The sequence below is a fragment of the Cydia fagiglandana genome, chromosome 27 (genome assembly GCF_963556715.1).
Source record: "Cydia fagiglandana chromosome 27, ilCydFagi1.1, whole genome shotgun sequence".
NCBI lineage: Eukaryota > Metazoa > Arthropoda > Insecta > Lepidoptera > Tortricidae > Cydia > Cydia fagiglandana.
Window position 1 is genome coordinate 4,326,934 of NC_085958.1, and position 13,243 is coordinate 4,340,176.

At 41.8% G+C, this 13,243-nt stretch overlaps 1 protein-coding gene across 1 annotated transcript in view; it reads right to left on the reverse strand.

The window, feature by feature from the left end:
- Positions 1–618: 618 nt before the first annotated feature.
- The window catches only part of LOC134677923 (scavenger receptor class B member 1-like), a 49,873-nt gene continuing 37,248 nt past the window's right edge, over positions 619–13,243 (reverse strand). Inside the window, exons 8-12 of the mRNA XM_063536368.1 lie at positions 7,752–7,872; positions 6,577–6,727; positions 5,584–5,734; positions 4,780–4,876; positions 619–969 (exon numbers count right to left, since the gene is read on the reverse strand). Of these exons, the coding sequence (XP_063392438.1) occupies positions 745–969; positions 4,780–4,876; positions 5,584–5,734; positions 6,577–6,727; positions 7,752–7,872 (745 nt within the window). The 3' untranslated portion in view covers positions 619–744. The remainder of the gene's footprint in view (positions 970–4,779; positions 4,877–5,583; positions 5,735–6,576; positions 6,728–7,751; positions 7,873–13,243) is intronic.

Genomic DNA, 13,243 nt, shown 5'->3' on the forward strand with positions numbered 1-13,243 from the left:
CGACTGTTATAAATAACTTCATAAACAATCTAACCAATGCTTCTATATGTAGCCAAAAACCATTTTCATGAGCTTAGATATTTTTAGGAAGGATTGCCTAGATAAATCAGTGATAGATTTTTTCATGAATGAAAAAAAATAATATTCTATAAGCATGACTTAATAACGTATAAAATAAATTCGAAAAGCTCCAACATTTTGAACGGGACATGGCACTCTCTCCCGGCAACACCGTCTTTACCATAAGGGCACACGCGGCCCGTGCCCAGGGCGCCTATAGTCAGTAGGGGGCCCCGAAGGACAGACAGTAACAGTATATTTGATTACCCATAATAAATAGAAGATCATAGTTGAAAAATGTTAGTTTAATTAGCTTTCTTTACACAAAAGGGCCCCAAGTTCTTATGAGCCCAAGAGCACAGAATAAATAATAGTACTAGGTACAGAAGACTCACTCTCTAACAAAACGCGTCTGTCACGATCAGCACAGATATGGCCGCTAGGTGGTGACAGCGCCACGCGCGGCTTATGGCAAACCCCAAAATTGGGGTCGACCTGTAGCAAAGCGACTAAATCGCGGAGTGAGCCACGCCTGCCATGAGCCCCAGCATAGTTTAAGACGGCCTCCCGCATAACACAAATCTCTTTTAGTATAATTTTAAATCTATCAACGCCAATAGGCTTTTAAAAACGTCCATAGAACCTACGGCGCTAGAATTTGAACACAAAAAGTCACCCAATATTTCACGAAACGGACTTCAAGCCCTTCAACTCAGCTTCGGTCGGAAGCACTTTCTTCAAGGTCACGCAAGGTTTCTGTCTCCGCCTGAAGATCATGATGGAGAGACAGATGGAGGAGATGGCGAGGGCGATGATGCAGATGACGGTTAGCGCGAGCTGGGCTGCGGCTGTCGAGAATGTGCCGTGGTAGATCATGGTGCGGAGGGATTCTGGTATCTCTTCGACAGTCTGTGAAAGAAAGATATTTAAAATATTTGAATGGGGTCGGCAACTGTCAAATGTTTGCATAAATGGCGCCATCATAGCTTGCCCCTTTTTCTATGAGATTTGGCTTAAAGGGCTGGCATCCAGGGTATTAAAAAAACAAAAATTTGACATAAACTTGGTCAAGCAGATCTTGTCAGTAGAAAAAGGCGGCAAATTTGAAAAATGTAGGCACGAAGGGAGATCGTCTCATAGAAAATTTGAATTTCGCGCCCTTTTCTACTGACAAGATTTGCTTGACCGTCTATAATTCTAGGGATTGATAGGGCAAGCTATGATGGCGCCATCTGCTATAAACTTCCACCGGCCAACCCCATTGTTAGGAATGTAGGTAGGTACTTAGAGTTAGACCAAGAAAAGTCTGCAGCGATTTTGATAGGCCACGCAGGGCAAGTGTTATTTATACGTCACAATTTCATAGAAGTTTGACGTTTAAAATGACACTTGCTCTGCGTGGGCTATCAAAATCGCTGCAGAATTTTCTTGGTCTAATTCTAGCTTATGTTTAATAAGTATTTGGTTGTATATGTGTCAGAGTTAGACAAAGATAAGTCTACAACGATTCTGATATCACACGCAGTGCAAGTGTTAATTTAAACGTCAAACTTCTATGAAATTATGACGTATAAATAACACTTGCACTGCGTATGCTATCAAAATCGTTGCAGACTTCTTGGTCTAACTCTAGCAACGTGGATTACTAATTTTGACAAATCAATTTTGCATTTTGTCTTGGTACTCGTAAGAGTCGTAAGTTTTGATTTGTGGACGGCTAGGCTAGAGGATATGAGTAGGTATTTACTTCTCAAAATTGTCAACTTTGCCTGTATATGTTGTATCGCCTAAGAAGCAATTAGTTGTAAACACGCTTAGGACTATTAAGTATTCAAATCAAAGCAGCCCAAAATCCAGGTCATCCTCCTCGCGTTGTCCCGGCATTTCGCCACGGCTCATGGGAGCCTGGGGTCCGCTTGACAACAAATCCTAGGAATTGACGTAGGCACTAGTTTTTACGAAAGCGACTGCCATCTGACCTTCGAACCCAGAGGGTAAACTAGACATTATAGTAGAAGAGCGGGCCGCAAATTTTCTAACCGACTTGATACCACGCTGAAATGCACAATGGTTTCCCATAAAAGTGATGCTAAGTCCGAATTCGATAGTCTGCCACGGCGGAACTTGCCGAAAGTACGAAAAAGAAGGCCACTTCCGGTGCCAAAAAAGGGGGTTGATTTAACCCATCTGATACCGAAATAATAGTTATGGCAGCAGTTAGAAATTTACATGTAGACACATAAAAGCGAAGTCTGTCAGTATTTTTTTTGCCGGAAGTGCTTGGCAGACGCTCTCAAAGGTGGCCACCGGGACCCCTAATTTAACCCATCTGATACCACCATGAAACCAATTCCAGTCGGTAGGTATTAACCCTCATGTCAGGAATATATAAGTCTGCCAAGGCTTTTCCTGCCGAAACACCTTGGCAGACGAGATTATGTGAGCAAGGTAACCATCGGTTACCGTACACTAACCCATCTGATACCACCATGAAACCAATTCCAGTCGGTAGGTATGAACCCCCATTTTAGGAATATATAAGTCTGCCAAGGTTTTTCCTGCCGAAACACCTTGGCAGACGAGATTATAAGCAGGATGGCCATAGGTTACCGTACACTAACCCATCTGATACCACCATGAAACCAATTCCAGTCGGTAGGTATGAACTCCCATTTTAGGAATATATAAGTCTGCCAAGGTTTTTCCTGCCGAAACACCTTGGCAGACGAGATTATAAGCAAGATGATCATCGGTTACCGTACACTAACCCATCTGATACCACCATGAAACCAATTCCAGTCGGTAGGTATGCACCCTCATTTCAGGAATATATAAGTCTGCCAGGGCTTTTCCTGCCGAAACACCTTGGCAGACGAGATTATGTTAGCAAGGTGTACATCAGTTACCCTACATCAACCCATCTGATACTACCATGAAACCATTTCCAGTCGGTAGGTATGAACCCCCATTTCAGGAATATATAAGTCTGTTAAGGATTTTCTTGCCGAAACACCTTAGCAGACGAGATTATAAGCAAGATGACCATCGGTTACCGTACACTAACCCATCTGATACCACCATGAAACCAATTCCAGTCGGTAGTTATGAACCCCCATTTGAGGAATATATAAGTCTGCCAAGGTTTTTCCTGCCGAAACACCTTGGCAGACGAGATTATAAGCAAGATGGCCATCGGTTACCGTACACTAACCCATCTGATACCACTATGAAACCAATTCCAGTCGGTAGGTATAAACCCTCATTTCAGGAATATATAAGTCTGCCAAGGCCTTTCCTGCCGAAACACCTGATACCTTGTTTGACAAGTCCAGTCTGCCAAGTCAAGTATTCTAACGCCTTGGCAGACTTATATATTCTTGAAATGCTAGTTCATACCTATCGACTGGAATTGGTTTCATGTAACTGATGTACACCTTGCTAACATAATCTCGTCTGCCAAGGTGTTTCGGCAGGAAAAGCCCTGGCAGACTTATATATTCCTGAAATGATGGTCCATACCTACCGACTGGAATTGGTTTCATCGTGGTATCAGATGGGTTAGTGTACGGTAACCTATGGCTATCTTGCTTATAATTTCGTCTGCCAAGGTGTTTCGGCAGGAAAAACCTTGGCAGACTTATATATTCCTAAAATGGGGGTTCATACCTACCGACTGGAATTGGTTTCATGGTGGTATCAGATGGGTTAGTGTACGGTAACCGATGGTTACCTTGCTCACATAATCTCGTCTGCCAAGGTGTTTCGGCAGGAAAAGCCTTGGCAGACTTATATATTCCTGACATGAGGGTTCATACCTACCGACTGGAATTGGTTTCATGGTGGTATCAGATGGGTTAAATTAGGGGTCCCGGTGGCCACCTTTGAGAGCGTCTGCCAAGCACTTCCGGCAAAAAAAATACTGGCAGACTTCGCTTTTATGGGTCTACATGTAAATTTCTAACTGCTGCCATAATTATTATTTCGGTATCAGATGGGTTAAATCAACCCCCTTTTTTGGCACCGGAAGTGGCCTTCTTTTTCGTACTTTCGGCAAGTTCCGCCGTGGCAGACTATCGAATTCGGACTTAGCATCATTTTTATGGGAAACCATTGTGCATTTCATCGTGGTATCAAGTCGGTTAGAAAATTTGCGGCCGGCTCTTCTACTATTAGGATTAGTCCGGTTTCCTCACGATGTTTTCCTTAACCGAAAAGCGACTGGTAAATATCAAATGATATTTTATTTATTTAATCTGCACATAAGGAAATAGCACTGTACAAAGGGCGAACTTAATGCCATAAGGCATTCTCTACCAGTCAACCTTTAGGCAAAGCAGATAAGTCGTAGGCGGTGCAAAAACATGTGTGTGTGTGTGTGTGTGTGTGTGTGTGTGTGCATGTGCGGTACATAAGTTCCGAAAAACTCATTGGTACGAGCCGGGGTTTGAACCCACTACCTCCGGATTGCAAGTTGCACGCTCTTACCGCTAGGCGACCAGCGCTTCCCAAGATCCAGGAGATCCAGGTCATATCCGAAAAAGTTAGTATAGTTACACAGTAAATGGTCTGCAGCGGATTTGATAGCCCACGCAGTGCAAGTGTCATTTTAAACTTCAAACTTCTATGAAATTATGACGTATAAATAACACTTCCACTGCGTAGGCTATCAAATCCGCCGCAGACTTTTATTGGTGCGACTATAGAACTACTCATGCTTACCATCTCGATCCACGCGATTGGCAGGATGGTTCCTTCCTCAAGGAAGCTGAGAGCAGGGAACATGGGCGTTTTCTTCACCTGGATGTTTATCTGCATGCTGCAAAGATAATTAATAGATTTAACTTATTGTATCCCAAAACAGGTCTATAGTAAGTTCTTCAAAAACCGGCCAAGTGCGAGTCGGAGTGCAAGTACGGAACCCGTGCCAATACCTACGCAAAAACGGCAACCTTCAGTTTTTAGTATTTGTTGTTATAGCGGCAACTGAAATACATCATCTGTGAAAAATTTCAACTGTCTACTATCACGGTTCATGAGTTACAGCCTGGTGACAGACAGACAGACAGACAGACGGACGGACAGCGGGGTTTGAACCCGCAACCTCCGGATTGCAAGTCGCACGCTCTTACCGCTAGACCACCGGCGCTTCTTCAGGTGTACAATAAAGAGTACCTGTTTGTATTGTATTGTCGAGACGTTTTGTCGTGACGGAGTTGTTTTTGTGTAGCTGTAGGTACTACTAAGTAGGTTACCTATGACATTTGGTCGAGCATCCCCCACCTAGGTCTGACCGTTTGGCCGGGCCGTCATATTTTTTTCTAACCGGAAGCGGTAGACCAAAAGTCGGAATTTTCTGGGGGTAAGGATACTACACCTAAACTATCGTGAATATTCATGGTATAAACTACGATATATAAATAAATTCTCGTTCTCGAGAACATTCTCAGAAGTTACCGAGAAATTCTCATGTGGAAAGTTTCGCAACTTTGGAATGTTCTCGTGAGTGCATTGCTAGGTAGGTACCTGGATCTTCCGTGAAGCGATATGCCCAACGTCGGATGTATGTCCACATAGGAGTCGTGCAGCGCAGGGTCGGGGTTCAATCCCGTCACGTTCTCGAGCAGTCCCGGGTCGCCGAGGTAGAAGTGCGGGTGAGACGCCAGAGCGGGCGCACCTGACAAAAAATAATAAATTAATTAAATGTGTATTCAGGAATAAAGCCATACGACATAATAATAATAAATTAATCATTGCAAATATAATTCCTTAAGGGCCACTTGCACCACCCCACTAACCCGGGGTTAAGCGATTATATTTTTAACCCAGTGTCAAATTGTACTGGTAACCATGGTAACTCAATGTTTAACCGGTTAACCCCGGGTTAGTCGAATGGTGCAAGTGGCCCTTAATATTTTAGTGAATGTGATCGTAAATCAGCTAAGATAGAAAGTAACAACAAGACATCTTTCTCTTTTCTTGACTCTACATATATTGCCTTTGATAAATTGTGTCATCTTTTGTTGATTGGGAGAAAATTGTTTTCCAACTTGATAAAAGATGGCGTCAGTTGTACATCTTCATCCCATCGCCATCTTTTGGGTAGTTGAGGAAGTTGTTGTACTTATGTATGTTTTAATCTGGCTCAAACGGAGTAAGGTATGTCTATTCTTTATAGCCATACTTGAAGACACTCCGCGGTGTCTCTAGTTTCTTTCAATCATTGAGCCTCGAACGCCTTTCGAACGTAAAATAAAACCATACACCCGCAAATGCTGTTGAATTACCCATCGCACAAGCAGAAGCAGTGACGTTGATGACGCCCCTCGGCGGGCAAATGCCGGAGTGGTCTCGTAGTACTATTGGTGGGCTAGCTTATAAAACCAACTACCTGCGAAAGCTGTCACTTACCCATAGCACAAGCGGTGACGTTATGACGCCCCTATGCGGGCTTGTTCCGGAGCCGATCTCTGACTAGCAGCGGTAGAAAATCAACTACCTGCGAACACTGTCCCTTACCCATAGCACAAGCGGTGACGTTGATGACGCCTCTCGGCGGGCACGTGCCGGAATCAATTTCACAGTAGCACTGGTTGGCCGGGTTGCTGATGTGGTCATCGAACACGTTCATCGGCATGCGGTAGCGGAGGAGCTGGATTCCGTCTGCGGTCTATGAAATAAGTGGGAGTTAGAATTTAGGATAAATAGATTAACAGCACATCTGGTGCTCCAATACGACACCCTGTGCTAAAATAAGTACATTACGTAACTACGTCGAATTTAAAGGGCCAATATGTACTATAAAACGTTCGAATTTCCTATTTTTCGGACTTGTATCGTAAATAACTATTAGGTTGCTGAAAGGGTGCGAAAGAAAAAGTGATCAGAGCCTCCAGTGTCCAGGCAGGAATCGAATCTGCGTTTTCGGTATTCTCACCTCAAAACCTCGATGCAATAACGGGGTGTATCTGTCGGCGGCCGATCGTAAGATCAGGCAGATCGTAATGTTCCTGTGTAATGTTTTGACGATAGTGACATTAAACCAATATATAGGTAGGATAGGCCCAGAAATAGGAGCCCCGCGTAGCGGGGCTCCGTCGACTCAGGGAACGGGTCAAAGATTTTCACGTTTCACGATATGCCTGATCTTACGATCGGCCGCCGACATATATATTACAAGTTTAACATGTGTATGTGTATGTATATAAGAATTCTTTTATTTATTTTTATTTGTGTGTCTGTCTGTTCCTCCTACCCATTCCTCTTCCTAACCCTTTCTAAGAACGTCAACGATATTCTTACAGGAGGTACAACTCACTATACATCAACGTCACTATAATTATTAATTTTATTAATAAATCGAAACGGACATTTCTATAATAATAATTCACTAGGTAAATTTTTGTAACGCTTTTCAAAAATTGTAATAATGTTTTGTAACGTACCTAACTCCTCACTCCTGTCTTGACCTATCATCACTTAACTTTGTGTAATTTATGCTGTATATAAATTGCTACCCTATATTTAGTTAAGATGCTTGTTGCATGCGATCAAAAATTTGTATACCTGCACCCGTAGGTAAACATAGAGAAACCTGCGCATAAAACACCGTAATTGTACCTATGTTTTCACAAATAAAAAGATTCTGATTCTGATTCTAGATGGCGCTGTTATTGTTGTTGCAAGTAACTTACCACGACATCTTTTTCGTAAACGAACGGCAATCGTCGGCACAGCTGGGGGAAGAACACGTGTAGAGTGGTCTTGCGGTCCAGTAGGGAGGGGGGGAAGATCGAACCGTCGGTTGCTTCGATACTGTGAACAAATAAAAGTTTTATTATCAAATAAGTAGGTACATACAGTGGCGTAGCTAGGGAGGGCGGCGGGGGCGGTCCGCCCCGGGTGTCACCCATTTGGGGGTGACACCCGACCGTGAACATCAGTAGTGCCACCTATAAAAATTCATAAAATCATGTAAAATGAAAGCGATAGAGTAGATCCTGAGCTATTTAACAAAAATTACAATTACTCTTTTTAAATATATTTTACAATTTTTATTGAATTTTAGGGTGACACCCACAATTTCCGCACCGGGTGCCACCCATGCTAGCTACGCCACTGGGTACATACTCAGGGTGGGGACAAGTATAAAATTTTAGAGCGAAACTCATAGGTAGAATAGAATAGAGTGTATAGGCAAAGATAATAGAGTGTATATATACTGCTGCATGTATTTAGCAAGAAGATAGGGTACGTGAGCCACTTAAGGGCGCACCAGAGAGTGGATCAGCTACACTCTAATAACACGAGTTAAAAATTGCCTACTCCAGAGCACACAGTCGCTGTGGCCGAAATCGGTCAGGAGAGCATCATCATCATCACTGCCACCTTTCGACAGAAGATTAAAACTGTTAGAACGCCATTTGACTTTGATCCTTATTCTTTCACTGATTTGTGTTAACTTGTTAAATATTAATATTAACGCCATCTACTCGAGAGTAGGCTGAAGGTTATAGCGCTATCGCTCCAAAATATTGCACCATACCTTTGACCTACAGTCAAAGCCCTCGAAGTCAAAGCTCTTTATTTCAAATTCTCTTTGGTATAGTGGTAGGTAAAACTTAGCTATTGACATTCTTCATTGTGTGTATAAGTATGTGATATCCAAGGAATATCCACAAGTTAGGATACTAATTAGTAAGATAACAAATTAGCGATGTCTTCCAGACAACCTTAATAGTCCTCATTAGTATCCATGAATTATATCTCAGCGCCCCTTTATCAAGCCATTTACAAAACAATGTCCTATATTATGTCTACAATTTTACACATATATCTCCGACATATGATGTAAACTTTACACTCTAAGCCGCTTACACCATTTTACACTCTGTTGCCATAAGAATAAGGCTTAAAATAGCTTAAGTGACAGTATACTTAAAGCCACTATAAAGGCTCTTATGTTTTTTACACGTTCCACTCGCGCGGCATATTTTGATAAACTTATGAACTATGATAAGACGCTGATAAGGGAGCTAGCGTTTTGCCGTGGTTTTGCCTTGATAATGCTTGTTTATTTTGCTGAAGTTACAATCACGTAGGTATTAATAATTGTTTGTCTCGTTAATGAATGGAATAGGTCATTTAGAAAACCTTCCCTTCAAAGTTAACTCCTTTCGTCCTGGTGGTCATCTATACCAACCACCTATTTACATACATCCCCTTCAAAATTGACTAAAAAGTGTTTTCCCCTATTTTAGTCGTCATAAGCCATACACTACTGCACGCTTTTATTACTAAAAATTGTATAATTAATAAAAAATTGTGACACAAAGGGTTAATGACAGAGAAACATGATGTTTTAGCAGGCGTGGCTCACTACGCGATTTTGTCGCTTTGCAACATACATCAATACAAAGTACATCAGTTCCACACCAATTTTGGTGGCTAGCCATATGCCGCACGTGGCGCTGTCGCCACCTAGCGGTTATATCTGTCCTAATCGTAACAGACGCGTGTTGTTAGAGAGTGAGTTTTCTGTACTAGGTACACAACAAAACACAACACACACAACACATACACAACAACACTCATTTATTCTGTGGTTTTAGCAACATACTTATAATTACAAAAAAGCAGTAAACGGGTGTAGTTAGTTTTTAGGGTTCCGTACCCAAAGGGTAAAACGGGACCCTATTACTAAGACTTCGCTGTCCGTCCGTCCGTCTGTCACCAGGCTGTATCTCACGAACCGTGATAGTTGAAATTTTCACAGATGATGTATTTCTGTTGCCGCTATAACAGCAAATACTAAAAACAGAATAAAATAAAGATTTAAATGGGGCTCCCATGCAACAAACGTGATTTTTGACCAAAGTTAAGCAACGTCGGGAGTGGTCAGTACTTGGATGGGTGACCGTTTTTTGTTTGCTTTTTTTTTTGTTTTTTTTTTTGCATTATGGTACGGAACCCTTCGTGCGCGAGTCCGACTCGCACTTGCCCGGTTTTTAGTTAAAACACGTAATTCCTACTCTTGTATTTTGTGATTAGGTAAGACTGTATATTTCACCGCTAATATATAAATGATTATTGTCCTAAGTTGTCCGACGTAATTAAGCGACCGCAAAAACGAAGATTGAAGTTTCCTTATCTGCCTCTCTATCGTTCTTGCATATTCAAGCGATAGAGAGAGAGGCAAATAAATCAATTTAAAATTTTGTTTTTATCTGTCCTGTCCCCATAGGCCCTGTCTATTGTAATTTGAGGTTGCCATTTCAAATTGCAAAGGCTGTCCATCGCAATCCAACGTGGCAACGCAGCGCGCGTGATGGGCACCTTTGCGTCGGGGGCAGCCCGGGACGGGTTTCAGTAGGTAGTTATTTTTTACATATTTAGTTTGTATCTATATTTAGGTTTCGACAATAAATTATTCCATTGGTTCATTTCACATTGATGCAATTGGCTGCAACCTAATTCAGAAATATAAACCGTACAAGATACGAAGAAAATTATGAACGTCAAGAGGTCACAATCTGCTCATTGCCCACTGATAACCTGCAGTAATATTACATATTATGTATTCTATGTAATATTCTGAGAGCGTGAGAGCGCTGGTGGCCTAGCGGTAAGAGCGTGCGACTTTCAATCCGGAGGTCGTGGGTTCAAACCCCGGCTCGTACCAATGAGTTTTTCGGAACTTATGTACGAAATATCATTTGATATTTGCCAGTCGCTTTTCGGTGAAGGAAAACATCGTGAGGAAACCGGACTAATCCCAATAAGGCCTAGTTTCCCCTCTGGGTTGGAAGGTCAGATGGCAGTCGCTTTCGTAAAAACTAGTGCCTACGTCAAATCATGGGATTAGTTGTCAAGCGGACCCCAGGCTCCCATAAGCCGTGGCAAAATGCCGGGATAACGCCAGGAAGAAGAAGATGTAATATTCTGAGAGACCGAGCTTTGCTCAGAAAACATAGAAACTCAAAAATCCGCGTTTTCCCAGACATAAAGACCTAGCCACAGAATAAATTATAGTACTAGGTACAGAAGACTCACTCCCTAACAAAACGCGTCTGTCACGATCAGCACTAATATGGCCGCTAGGTGGCGACAGCGCCACGCGCGGCTTATGGCAAACCCCAAAATTGGGGTCGAACGGATGTACTTTTAGCTACCTGTAGCAAAGCGACGAAATCGCGAAGTGAGCCACGCCTGACCTAGCTAGATCGATTTATCGCCCCCTAAAACTCTCATACTTATAGCAAATTCCATCGAAATCGTTAGAACCATTTCCAAGATCCCCGAAATATATAAATATACAAGAATTGCTCGTGCTCGCGATAAATTCAAAAACTATACTGAATGGATTTTCATGCGGTTTTCACCTATCAATAGAGTGATTCTTCAGCACCTCTAGCACAACTGGCCGCGACAGGCGTGAGAAGTGACAGATCGGCGCGACTTGGCGGCTTGTCGCGTGTTGGCAGCACAACTCACGCGCGAGAGCCGCGACAAACTCGCGATCAGGTGTCACTGTCAGAAAATGACAACGATCGCGACTTTGAACTAAAATCCGTAGCACAACTGCCTATTTTGAGACAAAATATTCTCTCGTCTTTATGTCAATCCGCGAGTCGAAGTCTACGCGACTTTATAACGCGACTCGCTCTCGCGGGTAGTTTGCTTGTACTTTTTTAACTAAACTCATGATAATTATAACTGAAAAACAAGTTTCATATATTGTGTAATAATATAATTTGTATAATTACTTATTGCCCTAAGGAATAAGGAAGTATGGAACAATCACTAAATGCGCTTTACGCACTCTTACATCGGTTAGGTTATGCACGGTGATACCTACAAGTACCACAACACACCCATCATGTTTACAACTTTAATTTCAAACAGCTAGCTTGTAGGTACTCAATTAAGTAAATAGGTACATATGTAGGATTATTAAATTTCAATTTAGGTTCGTAAGTTTATAAAAGTAATCCTAAGACTTCCTTACACAAAACTTTCATCAACCTAACAACGGAGCCCGCTTGCTTGTACATAAACGAAGCCGATGAGGTGATGGGTAGGTACAAATGTTCAAAACAAACTATGCAACTTATTAAGTAAGCCATTGTCTTAGTAGTAATATTTAGGATCACGGTTAAATGTCTAATTTCAACAATCACTTACTATTTAGGTACCGTTTGGAACCTTCCTCGACTTCAACAAAACATACCTACATGTGGCCTGTGCCCGCTGCATCATACTGTAACAGAATGATGTAATACGAGGCTATAACAGGATCATGTCCGGCTCAAAATCATGCTTTGTATAAAATATTATCAGTCATCACCCACTAAACCATTCCATCCCATGCCAACACCATACCGTGACGTGACTGGACCGAGCCGACCAACAATATTTTGAAGGAGTCGTTACGCTCATGAGTCATGTCGTAGTCTGCGTAGCATAGGTACGGTTATCATATGGTCTACCATAAACTCATCTAGATCATACCCGTGTTCTAGATGTTTCACTTCATCTTTGACAGGGCCTGATACGATCATGCTATGATAAGTTGCTGTCAGCATTAGGTATGAAGTGGGCCTTGGGGAGCTAATTAAACATGGCTTCTAGGAGTTCTAGGTACCACCTACCTACTTTATTTTTGTTTCTTTTCGGGTAAAAATACACTGGGAGAAAAAAAAACAATATTTAAATGAATAGTATATTGCTTTGCCTTATATATTCTTGCAATATTCGACTTCTTATCATTAAACCTAATATATATTAACATCTAGAACCACAATAGAGAAATTGTAAGAATCTTCTTTATTACCCTTGAAAAGTATTTTCTCTCTTCCTTTTTCTTCGACATGCGGCGTAGGACAGTTAAATATCACCCTGGAAAGAAAATTGGTTTGTAAACAAAACAATAAAATATGGTCGTGACTTCATCGAGGACTACGAAATAAGCTTTTCATATCAATTTGTCAAATCATAAACAGTTACACAGTACACACACATGCCATCCATTATTGGCACAAGAAAAACCTCATGAAACTTATTTCAGAGTTACTGCGGCAGCTTAGATAGGTACGCCATAACCATTAGGGTTATTATTAATAGTTCTCTTCCTCGGTGGTGTTCTTAAAGCTAAAGCGCTTCTCACATCTTAGTTAATTTAAAAAGG